We start from the raw sequence: 25,832 nt of genomic DNA, 5'->3' as shown, positions 1-25,832 counted from the left end.
TCGGCAGTAGGGTGGTCACAACTGTTCTCGGCGCGTACTTTGGCAAGATGCAGGGCCGCGCAACGTAAGGCCATCCTTCAGTGAAAGAGACATAGCTGCTTCACCACTGCCGGCCTGGGTCTATGGACTGCAAGCTGGCCATCTCTCAGAACCTCCAACCTCACCCAATCGCTTCAAATGACCACATAACCGCAACTTCTACGCTTTTCCGGTCGCCCAGGGATATCCCGCTATGTGTGGTTGCCTCTGCGCTTCGAAGTGCGCTTGAATTTCTTTGTTCTCGGAGCATTCCCCACACACTTGTACCGCCTGGAACAAAGACAGCATTGTCCATCTGCCGCCGATCCATTCTCACCCAATCCGTCATGATCGCATTCACAAAAACGAATCGAGAGCTCTCCACGTGCGTCTTGACGCTTGCGGAAAACAACATGTAGTGGCGATTCACACACCTATGGCCAGACTTTTGGTCCAGGTAGGTACAAGTAGGAGTCTGATGTTTTGACCCTGTTCACAATCGCAGGTATCGCAGACACGGGACTTCGAGTACGATCTTTCATACATCTCTCATTTGGTCGCTCACAATTATGGCCGTCCAAGTTGGAAAGCCCGCGCCTGCATTCAACTGCACAGCTGTCGTCGACGGCAAATTGAAGAATGTCTCCTTGGAAGGCTACACCGCGGCAAACCACTGGGTCATTCTGGTACGATTTGAAACGACTCTCTCCTTTTGCCGAGTACTCATATATATTCGCTAGGTCTTCTTCCCAAAAGCCTGGTCATTCATATGCCCGACAGAAATCCGAGCCTTCAGCTCACGCCTTGAAGAATTCCTCTATGCTCGTTCCTGTGCCGTCATCTTTGCTAGCACCGACAACGAGCACTGCCTCAAAGCATGGAACTCTACTTCCGAAATGGAAGGCGGACTCGGAGGTGTCCACGTTCCACTCATCTCCGACTGCAATCACAAACTAAGCAGAGACTATCAAGTCCTCATCGAAGAAGAAGGCATCGCCCAGCGAGCCTTGTTCATCATCGACCCCAAAGGCCGCATTCGCAACATCACAATCAACGACACCGATGTCGGCAGAAGTGTAGATGAAGCCCAACGTATACTCGATGCTTTAGTCTTCAAAGACGAATTCGGCGAGGGCTGCCCAGTCGACTGGAAGAAAGGTGATAAAGGTCTCGACTATAAAGCCGAAACTACCATCGAAGGGGCTGTCGAAGTGAACAAGAAGTCTTGGTCCGAGTGGGCAAGACCAAAGCTCCAACGTGCTTGGTCTGGAACCAGCGGAATTTCGACGCTCTCGACTGGCACTCCACCTACGAGCCGCCCTACCTATGATCGATCGATTAGTCACTCCGGTACCCATAGCCCACTTTACAGTCCTGGAGCACGTGGATCTCATGTCAGTTTGGGTACGCAGATGGAGGAAGCATTGATGCAGCAGAGGATGGAGAATTTGAATGCTGCGATGCAGAATCAGAGTGTTGGGATGGCGGTGTAGAACATCTAGGGGCTAGAGAATATTATACAGGAAGCATCAAAAAGTGCAAATAGCAAGATAAAGTACACATCTCTCTAAATAGGATGCTCATGAGGACTGTTTATCAGTTGAATACAACTCAGTTGGCTACATCTCAGTTGACTACTTTCAGTTGACTACGAAATGACCAAGTAGTAAAATGCACGTAGTTCGAGAAGCCATTGACAAGCAAGACATTCATGCTCACATGAATCATTGAAGTATATCGTAGCGGTCCGTGAGCAGAATCTATCGCTCTAACTGTAAACTACGCTGCGTTCGAACAAGTGCATTTCAAATCTGGCCATGTCGGCGCTTCAATGCATTCCGCTATCCAAACGACTCTGTAATGCAAGACCTCTGCTACGCAAAAGAGGGCACCAATGATCATGACTGCTGGTCCAGGCGATCAGGCCCAGCTCCTGGCGCCGCCTGCACTGATTGAGGCGGTCGAGCAAGCTGAGCGGGTTCCATACTCGCTATCGGAGGAAGCGTGACTGCGCTCGGAGCTGCAGGAGACAGTTGCAATTTCTTGACCGGTATGTTGTTGTTCGTGGTCGTTGCCTGTCCTGGGGATGGTGCGAGCGGCGTGAGAGGCGGCAATACCTTCGACTCGCTCGGAGGTGGCGCAGGACTCTGAGCATGCTTCTGCGGGATTTGGGACGAGCCTTTTGGCCAGGGCCCGTTCATGCCATCAGCTGCCACTTGGTTCGCGTGTGGACTTCCGCCTGCATTGGTCTGCGGATTATGCATGAGCGGTGTTTGCAGCTGCCGAGGCGCTAATTGAGGTGGTGACTGCTGCGGCGGTCGAGGACTCAACTGCGTCTGCTGGTGATGGTGACTGGGCTGAGCCTGAGCCTGATATTGCTGCTGCTGAGGTTGTTGTTGGTGATAGTGCTGCTGTACTTGTGAGGCAGCAGGCGGGTAAAGTGGCTTGGCATCTGCCTTGCTGGGTGACTGGAAGCCGTTCATCTGGGATGACCCTGGCCTATACTGAGCTTGTGGAGGTGGTCCTTGCTGTTGGTACTGTTGCCACGGCTGGTGATTTTGCGGATATTGGTAGTGGTTATACTGAGCTTGTGGTTGCTGGTAGTGATGAGGCGGAGGTGGATGAAATTGTGCGCTTTGCGGGTGGCCACCCGCATGCGACACAGCATCGTGGTGCACGCTTTGGTGTTGTTGATAATGCGAGGGTTGCCCGTTCTGCACTGTGGGAGCGGCATAGGGACGAGGCGGCGCAGCAGTGTCGTTGAATCGTGACGCGAAGTTGCCAACCGCAGGGTATCCATGACCCTGTGGGAGCTGTGGCATGGCTTGAGGCGACCGGTACTGTCCATTCGTTTGTGCTCCCGGGCTTTGTTGAGCAGGTGCATTCTGGCCGTTCGCTGTTGGTGGCCGGATATTCACCTTTTGAGCCTCGGGACTGTCGCTGGAACGATTGTGTAGCTTCAACGGAGGGATCTTGGGCTTCTTCGCGTCTTCTTCCTTCCGCTTGCAGGTGCCGCAGATGAAAATGAAAGCCTGTTGTTCTGCTTGCTTCGGCGTGTAACCATGGCACGCGCTGTGCTCCCAGACGTTGCAGCGCTCACAACTCACACTATGCGTTCCGTCGTCCATATTCTCACCGTGTTGGCCACAGACGGAGCAGTCGAAATACCAATTGCCCTCCTCTTCAGCTAGCCTCTCCAGCTCTTTCTTGTGCTGCTCGCGTTGCGTTTGTCGTTGACGCCCAGAAGCCCGCTTCCCGTCACTGTCGACAGTCTCTGGCTCTACCCCTTGCGATTCCGCACGTTCGCCTTCTGCCTCTAGTCGCGCCAGCTCTTCTTCGTGGAGAATGCGTTTAGCTTCTCGCTCGCGCACACGCTGCTCGCGGGTAAGACGTCGAGATTCGTGTCCCTGATTGTACGCGTTAGTTCATATTACCACCCACGCTCCCTCGAGTAGGTAGTGTCTGAGCCTGTTGCTCAAATCGCAACTTACCTCTTCAATACGCTTCTGTCTTTCCTGCTCCGCGCGTGCCATTTTGAGTTCGCGTTCCCTCTGCTCCTGTGCCTCGCGCTCCTTGCGGGCCTCGGCCTCCTTGTCAGCCTTGTCGGCCAGACGACTGGAACGTTTGGCAGTGGCCATCTTTTGCAGATTCTCGAGTTCCCGAATCTTCTTCATCTGCTTCGCCTTCAATGCCTCCGCCCGCTTCTCGATGATCGGAAGCACGTCCTCCTCCAAGCGGGTACGCAGCTGCTTCTCGTTCGGATCGCGAGACCGGAAGATAGTCGCCATGAAGTCCTGGTATTCCTCTAGCGTGATGGCGATCAATGACCAAGTCTTACCCGTGAAGCCATACCCCGGCTCTTCCATTTCGAGCTGCGTGGCGCCCTCCCCCTTACCCATATCTGTGACATCCATGGCGCTTGCATCTGTTTCTGGCTGGTCCTCCAACTCTTCCTCTTCGCTCTCTTCGACTTTCCTACGCTTGCTCGTACGGGTTCCCCGCGTGGGTGCCTTCCTCTTGTTCTTAGCACTGGCTTTTGGCTTCGCCTTGGGCTTCGGCGTGGGTGGTGGCAGAGGTTCGTCAGCGCGGCGGTAGAGTCGGTTGTCGTCCAACACATAGTATGAACGATCCTCCTTGTCCCAGCCAAGAGGCTCGATGCGCCAGTTGAGATGATCTTCGTCCTGTGGCATCAGGCTCCGCATGCGATCTGCGTTGCCCAGCGTCCACACACTCAGCTGGTGCAGGACTTTGATACGGGTGCAAATGTCCATCTCGTTGAACTTCGTCGGCTCCTCGTCGTCTCCGAAGGGATTGCGATTCGGTGCCTTGGCAACGTACTGGCGGCGAGTGTACTCGTCGAAGATCTCTGGCCTGCATTCTCATCACATCAGCATAGCACTCTCGTGCGAACCATACTCCTGCACTCACGTCAGACCTCGATGGGACGAGACATATTTGAGCAGCTGTAGGCCGATGTGAGCCAGTTTGTCGCTCGGCGTGGGTTGTAGACATTCGTGTTCCAGATCCTAAATCACAGGCTCTAGTCAGCGCAAGTGCGCCCCAAAAATTGTATCACGGCCTTCATATTTGACCGCAATCACATGCGCGCGCTGCGGCGATGCTCGGGGATGCCGCGTACCTCGATGTCGAAGTCGTCGTCAATTCGCACCGCAGACCCGAAGAGGAAGATGTACTGCATGAGGCTGGCGAATTCCCACATGTTGCGCAGCTTCATGAGCGTTTCGTTCGTCGCTGCGGCCATCGATGGCTCGGCGACAGCATCGAGCTGCGCTGCTTCGGCGGTGCGCTTGTATCGCGGCATGGCGATGGGTGTCAAGCCAGGGGCCCCGCGCGGACAGCCGTCCGATGGCGCAGGTAGAATTAGCGATGCTCGTCGGGCGCGCGGCGGTGCGTGGAGGGTGTCGAGGTGGGCGAGGGGAGCGGTGGTGTTGCCGGCGACATATGGACCATCTTCGCGTTTGAATGATGGTCACGTCTCGCACATCCAACGCGCCGTGCCAAGAAGTTTGCGCAGGGATCGCTGCCCTTGCAGCTGCCGACGTCAGCACTTCGTTCACTCCACGTCCTTGCTATCAAAATTGTCTCCTAGACACACACGCTACAGGGTAGCGGAGTGGTGGCTTCCGGGATTGTGGACAGCATGCCGACAGCAGAGGCAGACGGCGAGGCAGCGGAGCGTCTGCTCGAAGACGACGACAGCGACCTCCGACCCGCACTGCAACGCCTGCACACGGCCGACGAGGCCGGCGATGGCAACGAACAGCAATTAAATGCAGCGGAGCATGCGCGAGTTCGCAAACTGCTGTACGCATCGCACTTCCTGTCGACGTGGAACGCACGCCTCTTCGAGTTTGGCAGCTTCCTGTTCCTCGCGAGCCTGTTCCCGGACACGCTGCTGCCCGCCTCCATCTACGCCCTGTCCCGCTCCGCCGCGGCGGCCCTGCTGTCGCCGCTGCTGGGCTCCTACATCGATAAGGCCGACCGACTGAAGGCGGTGCGCGTCTCAATCGGTGAGCTTCTTCGCTTCCACCGATCTGGCTGAAGGGTGTCTCTGACTTACGCCGACAGTCAGTCAGCGTTTGGCCGTGTCCCTCTCGTGCCTGGGCCTCTTCCTTATAGCCGAATTCATCTCTCTGCGCAGCCGCCAATGGTTTCCCGTCTGTCTCCTGCTGCTTTCCATTTTGGCGTGCGTGGAGAAGCTAGGATCGGTCCTCAACACCATCTCAGTGGAGCGCGACTGGGTCGTCATCGTGGCTCAGGGACATGGCGAGAGACTCCGAGCACTCAATTCACAGATGCGCCGAATCGACCTTTTCTGTAAGCTGTTCGGGCCGCTAGCTATTGCCTTGCTGGATGGCTACTCCACAAAGATTGCCATCATCGCGACTGGTGCTTTGACTCTACTTTCCGTCTTCATCGAATATTTCACCATTGCAAGAGTCTACAGCGTGATTCCAGCGCTTAGGGAGCCCAAGAGACTAACACTGTCTCGAATTCCGAGTCGTGACGCCGTGCTCGCCAGAGTCAAGACCTACATGGCGAAGTCCAGGAGCTACGCTAGAAACCCGGCATTCTTGCCGTCCTTCTCACTTGCTTTGCTGCACCTCACTGTGCTCTCTTTCAGTGGGCAAATGGTCACGTACGTCAAACAATCATGAATGGCATCATTGCAATGTTGGCGATGTGCTGGTCTGACTTCGCTGCTTTAGATATTTGGTGGCTCTGGGGCTATCGTCTACCATGATCGGCTCTCTGAGGGCGGCGTCTGCTGTTTCAGAACTGTCCGCCACCTACTTTGCCCCGAAGATCATGTCCCGGATCGGAGCTATAAGAGCAGGTATCTGGTTTCTGAGTAAGTATTGCTGCTCCTATTTGCTTCCTGCTGCACACGTCTGCAATTCAGTGCGCGATCTGCGATTAAAGCCCCCACTAATGCCGATAGACTGGGAAATCGCCTGCTTGATTGCGGCTTGTTTCGTGCTCTGGTGGCAACTGAGTCCTGAAGCAACTGCCATCGGTCTGGTCTCGACGGTTGTTGCAAGCCGACTTGGCCTTTGGGGCTATGATCTGAGTGCTCAGCTAATCGTACAAGAAGTAGGTGCATCACTCCAGAGCTAATGATAGACCGCTGACATCTCTAAGGAAGTCGAAGAAGCCGATCGAGGCACCTTCTCCAGCCAAGAATTCGCTTTACAGAACATCTTTGAGATGTTCGCTTTTGCAAGCACCATCTTCTTCTCACGGCCCGCACAATTCGTAAGCACGACGCGTTTTCATCTTGGGCGGCGCAGCTTCTAATGTTACAACAGAAATATCCTGCGACTATTAGTGCTGCCGCGGTGGCACTCGCGGGAGTCTTTTACTCGGTTTTCGTCCGAGCAAGGAGAGGCCATTTGATTCACGTTTGTCGATGCCTCGATCGACACGAGATGCGCAAAAAGCATCATCACTGGTGGCAGACTATTCCTGAGGCAGACCCTCTCGTCGGAAACGAGGATGATGGGCATGGGTATAGCACACCTGTGGCAGAGTCTGGTGAAGCCGTATCCCCTCCAGATCGAGAGCACTAAACTGAGTGAGACTAAAATATACCCTATCAGCAAGACAATATGTGGCCACAGGAGCAGTCACTTGCTCCAGTGCTCCCAAAAAGGATCGGTCAAATGAGCTTAGGTTTGGTATATCTTCTGTCAAAGCACACCAATTTTGATCTTATGCTATGGCCACACGCTGGGCCAGAAACTCCGCTGCTGAACCAGCGTCGCTGCCGTACGTGTAGTGAGGAGGCAAGACCAGCAGCAGTCCGTCGCACAGAACATCCCCCGGTGCACAAAATACTTTCGTCTTCTCTGTCGGATAGTTCGGAATCCGGCCTCCATTCTGCTTGTTATGGGTGTACCCAAAGAGCACAGCGCCCGCGACTTGATCAACCACGGCGGGAGCTTGCGTTGTGAGGTCGGAGAGAGCTGCCGCGATCACTGCAGTTCCTTGTCTGTCGCGGTCGTATTAGCGCGTTGGATGAGAATGGATGCACAGGTAGAACTCACGAATAGCCTCCACTCGTCACAATAGTATCAGGACATTTGGTGTTGGCGAGCGTGAAGAGGCGGATGGCTTCTTGGATGGCAGCATCGGATGTGCCTCGAGGGAAGGTGTTTGCAATCAGAGTCCCCAAATAAGGTCCACCGACGCCTTGACAAGCAACGTTCTCGCTACCTAGCAGACTCTTTAAAGCCGCGCAGGTTTGAGGCCCTACCACAGTGCCCTTGAGATCATGTCAGTGTCAAAATCTGAAAGAACGACAACTTGATCGACATCACTTACCATATTGCCCGTCTCAGTCGAGCCACGAGCGAAAATGAATGTCACCTGGCGACATGAACCATTCTCTAGCTCGTCTGAGGAGGAACTTTGGCGGGCAATGAGTGCTCCCTCAGCTTCAGCTGGGCCGGCCGCGGGAAACGCGGAGACAGTGGCGGCCAGAAGGGCTACGATGGCGGAAGTGAAGAACATGTTAACGAATGTTCGGATTTGATGGATGAACGAATGGCAATAGTTAGAAGAACACACCTTAGCTGCTAGAGAATTACAAGTGGTCTCGTGTTATATAGTTACAGTAGCAGAGCCGTGAAGCGAGCGGTAGTCGGTATAGACCCGCTGATCACATTTTCCGTATCGGAAGCTCAATTTTGTTTGTCGTATGGTCGCGAACCGCAAGCGACTTGCTCAGTGCTAGCCCTCTAGACCGTCGTGTTCTCGATCGACTCTGGGATTAAGCAAGGGCTTCTTGATACTAGTCGCGGGCCGAAAAGTGTCCTAGCAAGGTTATTGGTCTTCAGACTTCCCATTTCGGGTAGTGGACTGCTCTATGAGGCTATGGGCGACGAGTCCATTTTGTAGACCGTAGGCCGGGAGCACTGGGCGCGAGCGAAAGTGATGGGTGGGTATTCTTCGCAGTGGTCAACGAACAAACTGAGGGTAAAAAGTGAAGTGTTCACAGCCTTTGCTTCCAAAGTGCTTTATTTCGCCTTTGCTATGTGGCTCCCTCGCGCTGTGCTTGGTGACATTCGTCCCTTACGGAGTTTGATCGAGGATGGCCCGTGTGCACTGGTGAATATGGATCTCCAATCCAGGTGCGGTCGGGTCAGCCAGCGCGCAAGCCACTGCGCGGGGATCGGATCGTCCAATTTTGCCTGAACGATGAAGTATACAGTGCCACTTGTCATATCTTTACAAGCCCATCAGGAATGGGACAGCTACAGAGAGTATGTTTCTGCCAGCTGATGTGATATCGAAAGTAGACTCGGCAATTGGCTGTGGGGGAGGTTTCTCTCAACCTGCATAGTGAAGCCTGCATCGACAAGCCCGTTCGCCCCAATACGAGGAGGCATGTCGTGCCTCCAGGGTTGGGGTGGGTGGCTTTCGAATATGCTATCCTTTCAGAGATAGTATGATTTCGGACGTCCAAGGCATTCGTCATTCGTATCTTGTCTGCTTCATTGTGCAGTTCAATCCGATGTCTTTGCTTTTTTGGAGGGCAGAGCCGGAACCTTGAAGCCAGCAGCACCTACCTTTGCTGGTACTGGCGGAGGTGGCATGGAGCCACCGACCTGAGTGAAAGTTCCGTTCTTGAACCATCTGTCCTCATCAGCCTTGCGCTTCCGATTGGCTTCTTCACGCTTTCGAGGGTCAATCAGTTCCATGCCTTGAACGGGCGTGAACGCCACACTGGTGGCCGTGCCAGCAGGGCCGCCAACGTTCGTCTTAAGCCCGCTGCCGACACCTGCAACACGCAAGCCCTGGGCTCTGAGTGCACCTTGAGTAGCAATCCCGCCTTGGAACCCACCAAGCGAGGTAGCAGTTCCGCTCGAGCCAGCCGGCGTTGCACCGCCCCAGCCAGGATTCTTTTTCGACAACTTGGCTCTGGTGCGCTGATCAATCTGTGTAGCACGCACACGACCATCGTCTTGGGCACCAATCATGCCGAGACCCTTCGAGCTGTCGCCAAATCCGACCTCGGCTTCTTCCTTGCCAAAAGCCATTCTGTTCTGCGCCTTTCTCAAGTCGGTCATGGCAGTCGCCTCCTTCATTTTGCGCACTCTTCGTCCGCCGCGCTTTCGGCTCGGTTTGTCGTCTGGAGCCGGAAGGGCTCGTACACCACTGTTTGGGGGCGCCTCAGAGAGCTTGTTGATACGCCGCTCGACTTCCTCAGCCATCTGCAGGCCAAATTCACCGGATGGTGATGCGTGAATGCTATCCGTGCGTGCAACGAGCACAATCTTCGCAGACAATATCCTCATGGCCTGTACCTTGAGATCTTGCGGGATTGATCGGATAATGTCGTTTTGATATAGGATGCCTTGGTTCCGGATACCTACATTAGTCGCCAGACCCACGCCACGTGCACTCTTCTTGTTCCCGAGCGGTGCGATGTTGCAAGACGGCGTCTTTGCAAGCCCTGTAATGCCTCCTGTGTAGTTGATCAGCTGCGCTGCGGTCGATGAACCGATCAAAGCTGTCAAATTCGGCGCGAACATAGACATTCGGGATTGGACGTAGTCCGTCAGGGTTCGCTTTGCGCTGTCCAGCCTCAAAACCATTTGACAAGCTCTGCGCACGGTTGCAAGCTCCTCGTCAGACAGCGGTGTCCCGGCCGTATTAGTCGCTTCGACTGTCACAACCATAAGAGAAGGTCCGTCCAGAACTTGCTTGAGCGACTGCCCTACGATATTCTCTTTATTCTCGCTGATCGCTCGGATATCCTCCATGGGTCCATTCCCGATGATCGCAACTGCCTTTGCATAGTCGAGAGGGTTCTGAATCAAAGTTTCCAGCTCAGGAAACCGTATTGAGTAGTGGTCGCGAATGAATTTGTGCACCAGGATGATCTCTCCATCGATCTGGGTTGACAGTGTATTCGACTGTGTGAGCAGCTTGTACTCGGGGTTGTCCTCGATATTGCCAATATTCCTAGTCTCTTGACCAGGCGGTAGGCTCTTGTAGTGTTCGATGTCCTACACAGCGGACAAGTCAGGTCTAGTCACGCGATTAAGACCACGACAGTGCATGTGGAATCCGCGGCATCACTTACCTTGAGTAGCGGTTCCAGCTGCTTCATCAAGCCAGCGACACTCCTCACGTCGGAAACGTTCTGCAGCTCCATCTTCTCGACACGCGCCTTGGTCTCTTCCTCGGTCTCTTCATCGTCGACCTTGACATGGCTCGGCGCATCGCCCCCCGCTATGTCTGTGTCGTCTTCCTCGTCGCCGTCCACAGCCATACCGCCATTCTGCTGCGCATCAGGCACGGTCGCCTGCGCGTTGTTGAGGCCAAAGTCTTGCTCGTCCACCTGCTCCTCATTTTCGTCGCCAGAGTCCCCAAAGTCATTTAGCAGCTCGTCCGCGATGGTCGCCATGTTCGTCAACGCAATGCGCAAACCGCGCCAACTCGCCGAGTGACCTGCTCCGGTAATTCTCGTGTGCGCTTTGAAGTATGCGTGATGCCACGAGAATGGCTGTGGTGTGGTAAAGGTTGTGAACGTCAAGGGCGACGGAGGTGAAAGTGCGGCATGGTACGCGAGTCATGTATCAAACTCAAAAGCATACCAAAAACTCAAGGCTCTAGCTGATCCGCTCCCACTTCCACATTGCACATGCGCATGCTGCATTCCGACATCTTTGACCAGCGCAACTTCAGCCAGTGCGTCCGCGTCTCGCGACACCGCCGCTATCATGGACGCCTCGCGTGGCCCACCGCGGGTCAAGAACAAGGCGCCTGCGCCCCAGCAGATCTCTGCTGAGCAGCTGCTGCGCGAGGCTGTCGACCGCCAGGAACCCGCGCTCACAGCACCGACGCAGCGCTTCGCGGATCTCGAGGAACTTCATGAGTATCAGGGCCGCAAGCGAAAGGAGTTCGAAGACTATGTCCGACGCAATCGGCTTAATATGGGCAATTGGTTCCGATATGCCGCCTGGGAACTGGAGCAGAAGGAATACCGACGTGCTCGCTCTGTCTTTGAGAGAGCACTGGATTGCGATGCGACCAACGTGCAGCTATGGCTGAGGTACATCGAGGCGGAGATGAAGGAGCGGAATATCAACCATGCCAGGAATTTGCTCGATCGTGCTGTGACAATTCAACCGCGTGTTGATAAGCTGTGGTACAAATATGTTTACATGGAGGAGATGCTGGGCAACGTGGCTGGTACACGTGCCGTCTTTGAGCGATGGATGAGCTGGGAACCGGACGAGGCTGCGTGGACTGCTTACATCAAGCTCGAAACACGATATGGCGAATACGATCGTGCGCGAAATGTATTTGAGCGCTTTACGATTGTGCATCCCGAACCGAGGAACTGGATCAGATGGGCCCGCTTTGAGGAGGCTAACGGCACGAGTGATCTGGTGAGAGAGGTATTTGGCATGGCTATTGAAACACTGGGCGACGAATTCATGGACGAGAAGTTGTTCATCGCATATGCAAAATTCGAGGCCAAGCTGAAAGAGTTTGAACGCGCTCGAGCCATCTACAAATACGCCCTGGATCGCATGCCACGTTCGAAGTCTGCCGTGCTGCACAAATCCTACACCACTTTTGAGAAGCAATTCGGCGATCGTGAGGGAGTTGAGGATGTCGTGCTATCAAAGCGTCGCGTCCTCTACGAGGAGCAGGTGAAGGAGAACCCAAAGAATTACGACGCATGGTTCGATTACGCCCGTCTCGAAGAAGCTGGCGGCGACTCCGACCGAGTCAGAGATGTCTACGAGCGCGCAATTGCTCAGCTGCCGCCGTCACACGAGAAGCGACACTGGCGGAGATACATATATCTCTGGCTGTTTTATGCCATTTATGAAGAGCTAACGACCAAAGATCTTGAGCGAGCCCAACAGGTCTACGACGAAGCGCTCAAGATTGTTCCCCACAAGAAGTTCACGTTCGCCAAGTTGTGGATGTTGAAGGCACAATTCCATCTGCGCAGACACGAGCTCGACAGGGCGAGAAAAACTATGGGAATGGCTATTGGACTGTGTCCCAAGAACAAACTATTCCGAGCTTACATCGAAATGGAGCTGAAGCTCTTCGAGTTCGTGCGGTGCCGTACACTGTACGAGAAATGGATTGAATTTGACGCGAGTAACTCTCAAGCCTGGATCAAATTCTCCGAGTTGGAAAGAGGACTCGAGGATCTGGAGCGCGCGCGGGCGATCTACGAGCTGGCCATCCAGCAGGAACAATTGGATATGCCAGAGCTCGTATGGAAAGCCTACATCGATTTCGAGGAGGAAGAAGGAGAATTTGAAAAGACACGGAAACTTTACGAGCGCCTCCTCCAGAAGACACAACATGTCAAAGTCTGGATCTCATACGCGCACTTCGAGATCAATGTTCCCGATGCTGCTGATCAGATTTCCACCGAAACAGAGGACGCACCAGTATCTGATGCCGCAAAGGCGAGGGCGAGAAAGGTGTTTGAGAGGGCGCACAAAATGTACAAAGATCAGCAGCTCACTGACGAGCGCGTTTCACTGCTCAATGCGTGGAAGAGCTTCGAAGACACGCACGGCTCGAGCGAGAACATCGAGAGCGTTGCCAAGGTGCTGCCTAGGAAGGTCAAGAAGCGAAGAAAGCTCGAGGATGGCTCTTTTGAGGAGTATATGGACTACGTATTCCCAGCGGATGATCAGAGTAGCGCGAAGATGAGCAAGCTCATGATGGCAGCGCAGCAGTGGAAGCAACAACAGGCCAGCGAGTCAAACTCATGACCTTCATGAATGCAGCGTTTGCGGTGTGTTGTCGCTAGTACTGGATATCGTGCTCTAGCATAGCGCTCACAAATGCTGAGAACTAGTCTGGTCCTGTAGCGTCTCAAGCAATTGATAGCGAGGACCACGATGGTGTGGTAGTCCGGGAATGTCCCCAGCACTGACAACTCACGGGCCTCCAGCCCTAGCTTGAGGGTATTGAGTGAATCCCCATATTCTGTGCTCACATTTCCGCAATATATTGTCTCGGAGAGCAGTGCCAAGCATCCAGCTTCAACTTCGGCGTTTCGGCACGACGCGCCGCGTGGTGAGACCTGCTCAATCGCTCTGCCCCCCGACTTGCAATCTTCACCTACCACTTCGAAATGTCATGCCGCAGCCCGAAGACCTGGCCCATCTGCCACCAGAGGAGCAAAAGCTCAGAAAAAGAGAATGGAACCGTGATCCCGTGAACGACCTCTTTCCAAGAATCCCGGATCTCGCGCTAGAACGCGTCCTCGACATTATCATCGACAAAGGTTTCACATACAACTTAAGTGTTTCCAAATTTGCCAACTCGCGCAGAATCACCAGTATCATCGTCGCACATGTTCGCCATGCGTATTCAGATTATGACAAGCTTTTGCGCGAGAATGTGGAGCGGTATGAGGCGAGGAAACGTTGCGGACCTCAAGTTTGGAAGGTGTTGAGGGAATGGAGTCCTTGGGATAAGGATAATGAAGTTCTGGAACGGTGTTTTAGAGCGACGCTGCTGACTCCGGAGGAGAGGGATCCGAGTTGGGATCCGATGGATGTGGATGACGAGTCGGATGTGGAGGGCGACCCGATGGATCTTGATTGAGTATGATTGGTATGCCAAGTGCAAGATTGCTTCTTGATCAGCCTGTTCGCTGCAACAGCGGCATCCCGCACTCCTGGTGTTAGCAAAGGAGGCAAGGACGTTAGAGATAGCTGTCTGAGACACGACACGTGATTACTGCCGATGTTACGAGGAGGGAGAAACTAAAGACTTCGTCACAATCCAGACCTCAGAGCGCCTTCCAAAAATGCGACGCCAGCAACCACTCCGTCGAATATCTTGATTCTGCGGCCTTCTTCCTCACCAAGGGCTTCGATACAAGCATCACGAACAGTCTGGTCCATACCGGCCATACCAGCACACCCAAGACAAATAGCTTTCGCACCTTCTTCCAGCAGCTTTTTCGCGGCGACCTTCATCTTCTGATCGACCTCATCCTTTGGGGCAGTATGGAGCTGATCGGCGTTCAATCCAGTAGTCCGGCAACCCGCATACCTGCCAGAACTTCCACCAAGCAAAGCCGTCACAGCATCACCTAGAATCTCTTCCCACTGCGAGCCTGTTGACACAATGCCGAATTTCTGGTCAAGGTCGATGGCTTGCAAGCTTGTCGCTACAGAAGCTTCGAAAATCCCAGTCACGGGTTTCTGAAGGCCGGAATCTTTCAGCGCCTGCCGTAATTGAGGGACCAGAGGGTGCTGGGAATAACAGCAGACGAGGAAAGCATCGTAGTCGTCCAGTCGTTTCTTCAACTCAGGCAGGCAGGACTCGGCTGATTTGGCAGCATCTTCTTCATTGTTGATTGAAGGCACTCCGCCAGGGGCAGTAAAGTATTCAAATCGTGTCTTGCAGTCGTGTGGTTAGCTTCTTGCGTCTTGCACGTACCTTTTTCGCGTGCTGAAGCCTACAGTGTGAAAACCCAGCGTATCAACGAGCGGGACAAGTCCATCTGTCATAGCTTTTGTGGTGTTCGGATTGATCACGAGTATTGACCTCGTGAAACGAGCGTCCATGGCTGTCATTGTGGGCACGCAAGCAATTTTCTACAACTGCTCGATGTTGGTTACTTGCAGAGAGCGCCTGCAAGCTGCGAAGAATTTCGCCCCGCAAACACCGCGACTTTTGGCAGGCAGTGTGCACACGCGCTTGACACGTCCACCTGCACTCTGCACATGTCTCTTCATCAGAGCTTGCCAGAAGCTATTTGAAGTATTCGTTCTCATTTACGGTATACCTGCCTGTAGGTGCAGGTATTTTTCCTGCTGTCGGCGAAGGGTGGTAATCACTCCTTCGAAACACGCCGGGACCTTTTCCGACCTGGGGCTAGATAAAGAAGCAGAAACCTTTCGCTCAATTCAGAGGATACTGTGCCGGCGGGCATGTCTCCAGGCAACATCTCAGTCGAACCTTTCGGCCGTGGCTAGCCTTGTGCGCGAGGTGGACTCCGTTCTGCCAGGAGAAAGTGTGCTTTCTGGCGATGAAACCCTTCACAAGCCCGGCCCTGGACACAGCAGTGACCATGCCCATTGAGGACGAGAATCGGACGAAGCGAGAGTATTAAAGGCACCTCACCACTCTTCCGCCTTTGAAAATTGTGGTAGTTGGCAAAGAACAAGCGGCCGCGTGTGCTCGTTCCTGCTCGGTCGTGCATCCAAGAGTTTCAGGGCTTTAGAATGAAGCGGTCATAATTTTCTCAAAGCCGTTAGCGACACCACTCTTCACAGCAGATCCTCCATGACCGCAGAGTGACCGCTACTCACATTCATCCAGACTGCAACTCGATGCAGATGGCTCTGCACTGGAGATTTGACTCCTGCTTGACCTCGACCGGCCAATCACTTCTGTCACCGTTCTGGCGTTCTACAGTTGACTCGACTATAGTAGAAGTTCCACAAGTCGTACGCAACAGATGTAATCATCTTGACGTTGGATTGACGAGCATATGAAGCAGCACGTAGAGTCATCCCAAACCTACACTCCTACCATCTGACCACCACGACCACTAATGCGACTAGTCACAAGCTTGTTTCTATGCTCCGGCTCCCAATGCCTTCTACACGCGAGGCACGACTGCATGATGCAGACCCCGGATCACAAGCCTATTCGTGCATCTGCCATCGTGTGCCTAGCGTGCGCGGACGATCGATCTCATCATGCACGTCGCCAGGAACTCGTACCTTGAGGCTGGCACGGCTGGGGTCCAACATCTCGGTACCACGATTGGTCTTCTGTTGATTGGAGTCCTCCTGGTTGTTGTCAGCCTGACGTCGGCTATATGCGATGCATCACATCGCTCATCTGAGGTGGAGATGATACAATCGCGGGGAAAAGTGTGAAGATGATGCGTACTCCTGAAGAGCAGTGTCATCAGATGAGTTCAATGGCAGTTACGTCGAGAGCGGTCATCGAGTATTCGAAGTCCTGGAGAAATGGATAAGTAGTCGGTCCTCGAACGCTTTCAAGGACTTTTTCATCCTCATCCACCATCGAACACTACAACACTCAACCAACCAAACAACCAACCAGCACTACTTCATCAATCAACATGTCTGACTACAAGCCAACTGGTATGCTTCCACCTTGGACCTATCCGCGACCTCAACTAATGGTCTTCTCCAGAGCACGATGGTCTCCGCAAGGACGGCCAGCCAGACCAGCGTGTCGGCACCGGCCGTAAGTATACCATAGCAACGTCCTATCACACTACAATCGATTAAAAGAATCCAGAATTCGCCCAGGGAAAAATCGACCCAGTCGAAGCTGGCAAGAAGGGTGGTAACACCTCTGGAAGCGGCTCCAGCGATGACAGCGGGAGCAGCGGAGGTGACTACAAGCCAACTGGTATGCTTCACACTAGGCCCTTCTCAACACCTTAGCTAATGGTTTGGCTCCAGAGAATGACGGTCTCCGCAAGGACGGCCAGCCTGATGGACGTGTCAAGCAATAGTGGCGCAATGCGATCCTAAGCGCAGTAAGGCAGGAGCGGATATTCCCTCGACCTAGGCAGAACTGCTTCCGACAAGGTGGATGCAGTGGAGACCTGATGCAAGGGAGGAAGCTCGTCGTAGAGGCTTATCGAAGTCTCTCCATGCTAGCGCTCAATGGCTACGAGATATGATCAATTGACCAAATTTCTTGAACTGTCTTGAAATTTCCCTATTTTTCAGCCTTCCCTTTCCATAGGCATCCCTATCGTGTTCGATCTCATCGTGTCTCTTCCGTATCATGATCAGCGTCCACAGTGATTGTTCTGCCGTTGGAGAGCAGAGCAGAAATCAAGGTCAATAATGCCGACTTTTCTTTTTCCGATTTCTACCTCTGTTGCTTTCACAGTCATCGTCTCTCTTCCTTGTCATGATAAGTGTACACAGTGACCGCTCTATTACTGGAGTAGCACAGCAGAAATCAAGTCAATACTGCGCACTCAACACGGTGCAATTGGAATGCTCTTTGGTTGGATCCTCGTATCTCTGCCTTGGGCAATGTAGCTAAGGCCTACATGTCGGAGCGAGGTTGAATCTCCTTGTGGCTTTTCCTTGAAGGTAGTTGATCTCTTTTATGTTTATAGTCATCTTGTCTCTGCCGTGTTGCCATCGACGTGCACAGTGACCGTTCCACTATTGGAGAGCAGAACAGGAATTCAGGTTAATATTGCGCGCTCTGCCCGGAGTAAATCGAGTGCTCTTTTTGGATCCTCGTTAGCTCTGCCTTTCGTAATGCAGCTGAGGCATCATGTTCAAAGAAGCGAGTTAGGTAGGCACTCAAGGTCACGATAAGAGACCACAACGTGAGGATGTTTCTCACTTTTCATTTTGCTGCCCGAAGGCAGTCGCTCTCATTTCATGCTATAGTTCGCGCCATTGTGTGTCGCGATGTGGTGTGATTTCCATGCAGTGCAATCCTGAACGCCACGCTCAACCCTATACGAAGTGCGGCAAAGCGTCTGAGAATGTTCAACCTATGAGTTTGCGCCTCCGTCTTGACCGCCGTTCTTTCCCTCAATGTACTTGCTGTACTCTTCGAGACGCTTAGCCTCCTCGGCATCCTTGTCTTTGTCCGCCTTGCGTGACTTCTGGAACTTCTCGTCACCCGTTGCGATGGAAGCCACCAGTCTGCGTCCGTCAAAGATCCTGCCGTTGTTCTTTGCCACGCAGGCACGAGCAGCATCAACGCTTGCGAAACGAATCGTGACGATGCCATCCTCCTCGAGATCGAAGATGGTGATGTTCTTGACGACACCGTAATTGACCGCATCCTCCTGCATATCCTCCATGAGTTCGGACAGCAGCTCGGGATCTTCCTCCAGCTCCTTGCGCAGAAAAACACCCTTCAAGACAGCAATCTTGTCGCTGCGGCGTGCAGGCTGCTGAACAGTGCCGAGGTCGTCGTCAGACCAGTCATTCAACCGACTGTTCATCTCTTCGGCTTTCTTCTTTGTCTGCGCCTTCGATGGCTTGGACTTCTTGGTCGAGCTCTTGCTCGGGGCAGCAGTGTCGTCATTTGTCTTCTTATAGCTGTGATCAGCCACTTGGACACTGATGGGTCCTGTCGGAAGACCGAAGTCGCGGGGAAACTCAAAGCCATCCTGCATGTCGATGGCGATGCGGACGCTCTCGGGCTTGAGGAATATGACTAGCGCCTCGCCTGTCAGGTCGCCGTGCTCGTCGCGATACAGCTTGATGCGTTGTTTATTGCCGTCGACGCTCTCCTGGATGATACCGAACTTGCAGAAACAGTCCCTAACTTCACCGTCGTCAGTATCCAGTGGCAGGCCCGACACGAAGATGGCCGTCGATGGCTTCGACGGAGCAGCGGCTGGCGCGGCGGTGGCGGCGGCATCGGCATTGTCGTTCACAGCGGCAGAGGAGGCGGCGTTGGCATTGGATCCGGCAGAGGCGCTGGCATTGGCAATGGCATTGGTGGTGGCGTCGCCGACAGCAGGACCGGCCTTGGCCTTCTTGTTTGACTCTGACTGTCGTGAGGTCAGTGAACACAGCATTCGAGTAATATGGCGCTAAAGCTTGCCTGATCCTGAGCAGCCTTTCTCTTCTTGACTGGGTCGACACCTGGAGCGTTCTCATCGACCCCCGGCACCATGTAGATCTCGGCTTGGCGCCTCATTGCATCTTCGTCAATCTAGTCGGCGACTCGAGGTTAGTGTTCTGTCGCGCGGACACGCACATGGACACGCAGTGAGGATTGGTACCGTCTCGGACCACTTGTTGACACGAGCGAGCCATTCCCATTCGACCTCATTCTCGTCCTCGAGAATGTAGGTGCCCTTTTCTTTGGACCAAGAAATGCGCGGGTCGCCGGCGAAGGCGTCCGGGTTGTCTGGGAAGGTTGCACGTGGCGCCATGGTGTTCTTGTCTGTGGATGGAGCCACCGCGTTGTGGTGGTGGAGGATGTGGTTGGTGGTGGTGATGTCGGAGTCGGAGTTGGTGGATTGGCGGAAGAGCCAAGTCAAGTCAAGGCGCGACTGGCCAGCGGAGCTTTGTGCTCACAACAACGCGACATGGCGGGGGCCGGGGCCGGCAACGGTCGCGCATCAACAACACGCGCGGCGGGCAAGTGCAGGTGCAGGTGCAGATGAAGTGAAGACAGCGGCCCAGTCTCCGCAAAATGGCATTGTAGGGTGCACGCAAGGGAAGGTCTTCTGCCGGCCACGTGCGGTCCTTTCTCAGAGACTCAGCCCTACGCGTGCTCCGTGCCACTGCAGACACGCGCCGCGCCACGCCCGCAGGATCGACTGGTGGTGTCGCTGCCTACGTCACTGCAGAGCTACTACTACCACCATCTTTTCCGTTTCGCTTCTGGCATCACGTTCAGTCTGTACGACGCCAATCCGCCCTCAAAGGACCATGACGCCCACCGATACTAGTGAAACAGCCGTGAGTGACCCACGGGATTGAGCGCCACGCACTTGTTGCACCCGAGCGAACTCTGTGCCATGAGCACGACGCTGCCCCCAAGTCATCCCAGTTTGGGTGCAGAGCAAGCCACTCGACCACCGAGAGCAAAGAAGCCAAAATGGCGTGCTCCACATGGCATACGCGACAGTCCCTGGTACGGAAAACAACAATCGCAAGTCGACTTCACCTGCCTTTTTGCCTGCTGAGACGCCAAATGCAGGATCCCGGGCAAGACGTTACCCGCTTACACTGGGCCATATCCAGTTGGTACTATGGAGATTGAGGTGCCCGCTGCCAATCCTCAGACATTCTCGCACATTACTCGTCACAAACGGCACATTCTGCAGCTTGAGACTGTCCTGATGACAATTTATTATCCTGCTGCCATTGATCAAGAGGAGAAGCTGCCCCAGACGAGCAGCAAGTTCTCCAGAGAGCTGTGGTGAGTATGTTTCACAGTAATCAAATTCCGTTGCTGATCACCTCTCAGGCTAGGCAGGCCGCGATTAGGTATTGCTCAAGGGTGAGTCTCTTCTGCGCACCATGTCCCATTGCGACGTAGCTCCTGGATTGCGCCCAGATCCTGATCAGCACTTCTAGATACTCAAAATTCGCAGGCTTAGGCAATCTCGGCATGGGACTCATGGCGACTGCAATGTTCACCAAACTACCAGCGTTCCGGAACGCGCCTCTGGCTACATTCTGGGCTCCCGCCGTGGACACCCAGAGTGAGGACATAAAGGCCACGTACAATGCTAGCTCCAAGCCGAAGGAAGAAGCTTGTGAAGAGCCGGTGTTTCCGGTCATCATTTTCAGCCGTAAGTATCCTGTGGGAACAAACTTCTCCTTCCTTGTCTCCATGACCACCGACTGCGATCGTCTCCGCCGATCCCTCGACCACGCGGCAGCCTGGAGCGTCCATCTGTTCGAGACAAGACTGACGCTTAGCTTTAGACGGATTAGGCGGCACGAGGACAATGTACTCATCTATCTGTGGAGAGCTCAGTAGCTATGGGCACATCGTGGTCGCCATTGAGCATCGCGATGGATCAGGACCCCGAACTTATGTCAACTATCCAAAGCAAGGTGAGGGCAGCATGGCCGATCTGGAGGCTAGAGGGGAAATAGATCACCTTGCCTATGAGAGAGAGCGCGGCTACACTGTGATCGACTATGTCTTTCCCAAGGACAATCCTCTTGACACCTCACCACGAAATGAGAGTGGTGTTGACACAGAGTTGCGTGACGCTCAGAAGGACCTACGCCTAGCCGAGGTGGAAGAAGCCGTCGCAGTTCTTAGAGAGATTGTCTCAGGCAACGGCAACCTGATCGCTCAACGGAATTTGAGGGTCAAAGGCCACAAGGGAGGCTCTTCTCATGGTTTGCAAACAATCGACTGGGCGAGATGGAAAGGTCGCGCGAGACTGGATCACGTCACGGTAGCAGGCCATTCGTTCGGCGGTGCCACTGTCGTCGACATTTTGAGAAGGAGAGACCGCTTCACTTATGTCTCTCAGGGCATCATCTATGACATCTGGGGAGCCGGAACTCGTCTCATTGACGCAGACGGAAGACCTGACGATCGAGTCAGCGCACCATTGCTTGCCATCAATTCGGAAGCTTTTACATACTGGCCCCAGAATTTCGAGCTGGTCGAATCAATTGTAAAGGAGGCGGAGAGTGAGCCGTGGTCGTGCCCGGCGTGGCTGATGACCATCAGAGGGACCGTACACATCTCGCAGTCCGACTTCAGCCTCCTATACCGCAACGTGTGCTCACTGTTCCTGAAGATGACTGCAGATCCGCAACGAGCGCTTGATCTCAACATCAATGCCAGTCTAGAGTTCCTCAACCAGGTCCTGCCCAAGGATATGGCGATGGTGAACAGAGCGTTCAACAATGAGAAGTTACTGGAACAGCCTCTCAACCCATTGGAGCGTATCGCTACGAATTTCCTCCACAAGCCGAAAGATGAGAAATGGCTGGCCGCTCGCCTTCGAATCCCACACGAATGGCTCTATCGACTCAGTCCGAAGCTCTTCCGGCATTTACGGCGTGCCGAGGACAAGCGGCAGGGTAAAGAGCCGGAGCCTGGAGACGAGGTCTGGCTACACCATAAACCCGCCAAGGAAAGTGTCGAGAAGTATCTGGAGCGCACTACTGGCAAGTCGAAGGCAGATGTGAAGGAGCACGAGACTGCCGAGGGTACCGAAGACACAGAGCCTGTGAAGTTGCGAGGGTAGGTGCATGGCTTATATGAGGACAGCAAAATGGAAACCAGTAAACGCGCTTACTTTGTGATCTCTCTTGCGAAGTTGATCACGCAGACGCCGCTCTTGCCGAGACGGAGCGCCTTAGCTGCACAGCACATGGTGGAGATGAGAGGATCGAAAGGGCACTCGAACAGCCTCGTCAGAGGATTACGGTGTCTCAATCCTGGTTTCTGTTTTGCTTTCCGGCAGTAGGGCGCCATTGGAGAATCCGAGCGATTGGAGAAATGCAGCTCTGGGACCTCAACAATGACTATGAAGCCTCGAATGCGGCGTCGGTACTCTCAGTGCCTCGAAAGCATTCTCAATTTCCGGCGACACGATTACATCGATTTGATTCTGGCAATGAGTGTCTGCGAGCCTCGTCCTAACTTGACGGGTGGTGACGTCTCGGATAAAACGCCTCGGCCTGTCGCGGTGATCCTGTTGTCGACGCAGCATGCCCGCAACTGTCACGTCACTCACATCGGTGTCTGTAGTGCTGAAGATGCTCGAATGCAACGAATCACTGCCAGCACGTCGAAGAGTGTTTGACAGGTGCAGCTGGCTGTGGGATGCACGGGATGACCCTCCAGTCTCCAGTGAAGACTGTTGGATGTCGGACGTTGCATCCAGGGTCTTCACATCACGCCTTCGGAGAGGCTCGCAATGAGCGAATCCATGGCGCGAGTGGTTCCTCGGAGGAGTGGGATGCACTCGCCTTCGTTCCTTCCCCGTCGGCGTGCAGAACGTCGGCAGGGGCAGCCGGCGTGTGATTGGCCAGGGCGCCTGCGATAAGACTAGGAGGTAGTTAAAGTTAGTGGCTGGGCGCTTTCGGCAGGCTGTGCGTGAAATCCGACTGCATCTGCTCGCGTCTGCAGGTGTCAAGCCTGGCACTCCCAACACTCTGGACGCGTCGGGGATCGGCGCAGGCTCCCAATGCGCGAGCGCAGCTTCAGATTGAGAGGGCACGGCGGTGCGGAGGACAGTATTGGGCAATGGCCACGATGACCCTCGAACGAGCGGCCGTGGGGCGAGCTGGCGACAGACGCCTCTCACCGGCAGCAAGTAGACGACGTTCGCCTGGCCGTTCGAGAAAACGCCACGCAGAGTGCGTCTTCATCCTTCGCGCTGCTCCACCGTCTGCTGTCGAGATAAACACCCTCTCTCGCTACGTCCTCGCGCGCCGCCTTCTGCCAACGCCTCTCCCAGCATTTGAGTGCTGCAGCGCTCCCTTCGCAGCTGCTGGCCTTCCATCCCCGTAACGGCGGCGCAACGAAGCCGCTTCCGCCTGGCGAATCCTCATCTGCTTACACGCATGTGGTGCACTGCAGCGCGGCCCTGAGTTTCGAACAAAATTAATCTGCCACGGGCATCACACCTCACTGCACTTTCAGGATATCACCGACACTGCACATGCCGCCGAGCGAGCACGAAACAACATGACTTTGATCAAGTACGACGACAATGCCGCCACAGGCGGCGACTCGCTGACGCAGGATCGTTCGTCTCCACGCACCGCACTTCAATCCAGGCGGCAGGTGCTAACCACCTCGCAGTCAATGTGGCCTACGAGAGTGGAGACATGGCGTGGGTCATCGTCGCCACGGCGTTGGTCTTGCTCATGATACCTGGTGTTGGGTGAGTCGCTTCACTACACCTGCGCCACTTCAGCCAGTGCTGACAATCACACAGCTTCTTCTACTCGGGTCTTGCTCGCCGCAAGTCTGCCCTCTCGCTGATATGGCTGAGCGTCATGGCCGTGTCGGTGGTCAGCTTTCAATGGTTCCTCTGGGGCTACTCACTCGCATTCAGCCATACAGCGTCATCATACATTGGCGACCTCTCCAATGTGGGCCTACGCAACGTGCTCGCTCGCCCGTCAGTGGGTTCGTCTCGAATTCCTGACCTTCTATATTGCGTATATCAAGGCATGTTCGCATGCATCACCGTCGCCTTGGCATCTGGAGCCGTCAGCGAGCGGGGCAGGATGTTGCCATGCGTTGTGTTCATGTTCATATGGACGACTGTCGTCTACGATCCACTAGCGTGCTGGACGTGGAATCCGGCAGGGTGGTCATATCGACTCGGAGGTCTGGACTTTGCGGGTGGCACACCAGTCCATATTGCCAGCGGATCAGCTGCGCTCGCGTACTCGTAAGTCTTTCTCCGCTCGCTCGCCATCACAAGCATCAGATCTGCTTTCCCACATTCAGCCCCTCGGTACGACAGCGGCGGGCGGAAGCAAGTCAGCACTCTCTGACTGTACCACAGTTACATCCTGGGCAAACGAGCCGGTCATGGCACTCATGCCCTCAATTATCGTCCACACAACATCACCTTCATCGTGATCGGCACCGTCTTCCTTTGGGTGGGCTGGTTTGGGTTCAATGCTGGCAGCGCGCTCAGTGCGAATCTCCGAGCTATCATGGCTGCACTAGTGACCAACCTCTCCGCGTGCGTCGGAGGAGTGACCTGGTGTCTTGTCGACTATCGTCTCGAGAGAAAATGGAGCGTAGTTGGGTTCTGCTCTGGTGTCGTCAGCGGCCTCGTTTGTATTACTCCTGGTAGTGGGTATGTTCCTCCCTGGGCCGCTGTCATCTATGGCCTCTGTGCTGGAATTGGATGCAATTTCGCAACCCAGCTGAAGTACTACCTGGGTGCAGACGATGCTTTGGACATTTTCGCTGTACACGGTGTGGGCGGCATCCTGGGCAACCTGCTGACTGGTATCTTCGCGGCCGACTACATCGCTCATCTGGATGGCTCCACCAGAATTTCTGGAGGCTGGCTGAACCGCCACTGGATTCAATTAGCTATTCAATTAGCGGATACAGTGACTGGCATGGCGTACTCATTCACCATGACAGTCCTGATATTGATATTGATATCCTTTATATCGCGCTGGGTTCCGGCTCTTAAACTACGAGCGAGTCCAGCAGAGGAAGATACTGGCATGGACGACGCAGAACTGGGCGAATTCGCATACGACTACGTCGAGGTCATTCGAGAAATCAAGCCTGGGATGCAAGACCATTCGGACCTCCACAACATCGAAGGAGATGGCAGGAGTATGAGGACACTAAGTCATGTATCCGAGTCTGAATACCCACTTCATTCGCAACAGCAGCAGGAGACCAAAGACGGATATCCTTTGCGTGACTTCAGTCGGGAATCCAGACCCGTTGAAGTGGGTAATGCCAGCTGACTACATGATCGGCCGAAAGTGTACAGTATTAGTGGAGGCAAACTCGTACTGCAGGAACAAGATCGCAAGGCAATGAATGTCACGAAGGTCCAGGCGTAATGCAGACTGTCAAGGATGGCAGATGGAAAGGTGATGGGATTTAAAAATGGCGATGGGTAAGGATCACGCCTGGCAGGTGGTATTTGTGGCCTGCAGAGAGGCCTTCAGAACCTCCGTTCGTATGTTCGTGCGCTGAAGCACAATTCAATTATCGTTACTCGACCTCACTTTGATTTCGTAGTCAGAAAACTGCGGGGCATGTACGAGCGCAGCGACCAGAAACGTCTCTTTCTCTGAAGAAACAGCATATCATCTGTTCACCAA

The 25,832-nt window shown here is 54.2% G+C and overlaps 12 protein-coding genes across 12 annotated transcripts; 7 read left to right on the top strand and 5 right to left on the bottom strand.

Annotated features, from left to right (window-relative positions):
- Positions 1 to 587: 587 nt before the first annotated feature.
- RHO25_001390 (uncharacterized protein) lies at positions 588 to 1,511 on the top strand (the record flags this gene model as incomplete). Its single annotated transcript, XM_023594000.1, has 2 exons — positions 588 to 704; positions 759 to 1,511. 2 exons carry the CDS (start codon positions 588 to 590, stop codon positions 1,509 to 1,511), a joined length of 870 nt encoding a protein of 289 aa, XP_023459229.1.
- A 405-nt stretch (positions 1,512 to 1,916) lies between these two features.
- RHO25_001389 (uncharacterized protein) lies at positions 1,917 to 4,840 on the bottom strand (the record flags this gene model as incomplete). Its single annotated transcript, XM_023593999.2, has 4 exons — positions 1,917 to 3,425; positions 3,510 to 4,389; positions 4,447 to 4,544; positions 4,658 to 4,840. 4 exons carry the CDS (start codon positions 4,838 to 4,840, stop codon positions 1,917 to 1,919), a joined length of 2,670 nt encoding a protein of 889 aa, XP_023459226.1.
- A 339-nt stretch (positions 4,841 to 5,179) lies between these two features.
- Positions 5,180 to 7,109, top strand: RHO25_001388 (uncharacterized protein; the record flags this gene model as incomplete). Its single annotated transcript, XM_023593998.2, has 6 exons — positions 5,180 to 5,549; positions 5,608 to 6,178; positions 6,249 to 6,391; positions 6,482 to 6,633; positions 6,682 to 6,795; positions 6,849 to 7,109. The coding sequence occupies 6 exons, from the start codon at positions 5,180 to 5,182 to the stop codon at positions 7,107 to 7,109; spliced, it is 1,611 nt and encodes a 536-aa protein (XP_023459227.1).
- Positions 7,110 to 7,251: 142 nt separating this feature from the next.
- On the bottom strand, positions 7,252 to 8,052 carry RHO25_001387 (uncharacterized protein; the record flags this gene model as incomplete). The annotated part of the gene is made up of 3 exons (XM_023593997.2): positions 7,252 to 7,531; positions 7,587 to 7,804; positions 7,864 to 8,052. The coding sequence occupies 3 exons, from the start codon at positions 8,050 to 8,052 to the stop codon at positions 7,252 to 7,254; spliced, it is 687 nt and encodes a 228-aa protein (XP_023459224.1).
- A 995-nt stretch (positions 8,053 to 9,047) lies between these two features.
- Positions 9,048 to 10,954, bottom strand: RHO25_001386 (uncharacterized protein; the record flags this gene model as incomplete). Its single annotated transcript, XM_023593996.2, has 2 exons — positions 9,048 to 10,553; positions 10,631 to 10,954. The coding sequence occupies 2 exons, from the start codon at positions 10,952 to 10,954 to the stop codon at positions 9,048 to 9,050; spliced, it is 1,830 nt and encodes a 609-aa protein (XP_023459225.1).
- A 316-nt stretch (positions 10,955 to 11,270) lies between these two features.
- On the top strand, positions 11,271 to 13,301 carry CLF1 (NineTeen Complex (NTC) component; the record flags this gene model as incomplete). Its single annotated transcript, XM_023593995.2, has 1 exon — positions 11,271 to 13,301. One exon carries the CDS (start codon positions 11,271 to 11,273, stop codon positions 13,299 to 13,301), a length of 2,031 nt encoding a protein of 676 aa, XP_023459222.1.
- A 370-nt stretch (positions 13,302 to 13,671) lies between these two features.
- RHO25_001384 (uncharacterized protein) lies at positions 13,672 to 14,142 on the top strand (the record flags this gene model as incomplete). The annotated part of the gene is made up of 1 exon (XM_065602105.1): positions 13,672 to 14,142. The coding sequence occupies one exon, from the start codon at positions 13,672 to 13,674 to the stop codon at positions 14,140 to 14,142; it is 471 nt and encodes a 156-aa protein (XP_065458177.1).
- A 173-nt stretch (positions 14,143 to 14,315) lies between these two features.
- RHO25_001383 (uncharacterized protein) lies at positions 14,316 to 15,122 on the bottom strand (the record flags this gene model as incomplete). The annotated part of the gene is made up of 2 exons (XM_023593994.2): positions 14,316 to 14,945; positions 15,009 to 15,122. 2 exons carry the CDS (start codon positions 15,120 to 15,122, stop codon positions 14,316 to 14,318), a joined length of 744 nt encoding a protein of 247 aa, XP_023459223.1.
- A 1,523-nt stretch (positions 15,123 to 16,645) lies between these two features.
- Positions 16,646 to 17,047, top strand: RHO25_001382 (uncharacterized protein; the record flags this gene model as incomplete). The annotated part of the gene is made up of 4 exons (XM_023593993.2): positions 16,646 to 16,667; positions 16,720 to 16,773; positions 16,828 to 16,941; positions 16,995 to 17,047. The coding sequence occupies 4 exons, from the start codon at positions 16,646 to 16,648 to the stop codon at positions 17,045 to 17,047; spliced, it is 243 nt and encodes an 80-aa protein (XP_023460174.1).
- Positions 17,048 to 18,058: 1,011 nt separating this feature from the next.
- On the bottom strand, positions 18,059 to 19,459 carry RHO25_001381 (uncharacterized protein; the record flags this gene model as incomplete). Its single annotated transcript, XM_023593992.2, has 3 exons — positions 18,059 to 19,072; positions 19,126 to 19,236; positions 19,307 to 19,459. The coding sequence occupies 3 exons, from the start codon at positions 19,457 to 19,459 to the stop codon at positions 18,059 to 18,061; spliced, it is 1,278 nt and encodes a 425-aa protein (XP_023460173.1).
- Positions 19,460 to 20,050: 591 nt separating this feature from the next.
- RHO25_001380 (uncharacterized protein) lies at positions 20,051 to 22,255 on the top strand (the record flags this gene model as incomplete). Its single annotated transcript, XM_023593991.2, has 5 exons — positions 20,051 to 20,166; positions 20,233 to 20,454; positions 20,503 to 20,535; positions 20,613 to 20,830; positions 20,967 to 22,255. 5 exons carry the CDS (start codon positions 20,051 to 20,053, stop codon positions 22,253 to 22,255), a joined length of 1,878 nt encoding a protein of 625 aa, XP_023459412.1.
- A 1,448-nt stretch (positions 22,256 to 23,703) lies between these two features.
- Positions 23,704 to 25,469, top strand: RHO25_001379 (uncharacterized protein; the record flags this gene model as incomplete). The annotated part of the gene is made up of 4 exons (XM_023593990.2): positions 23,704 to 23,764; positions 23,821 to 23,902; positions 23,957 to 24,418; positions 24,536 to 25,469. 4 exons carry the CDS (start codon positions 23,704 to 23,706, stop codon positions 25,467 to 25,469), a joined length of 1,539 nt encoding a protein of 512 aa, XP_023460171.1.
- Positions 25,470 to 25,832: the final 363 nt, after the last annotated feature.

The sequence above is a fragment of the Cercospora beticola genome, chromosome 1, assembly GCF_033473495.1.
Source record: "Cercospora beticola chromosome 1, complete sequence".
Taxonomy (NCBI): domain Eukaryota; kingdom Fungi; phylum Ascomycota; class Dothideomycetes; order Mycosphaerellales; family Mycosphaerellaceae; genus Cercospora; species Cercospora beticola.
This window is presented reverse-complemented; position numbering and strand designations above follow the sequence as displayed.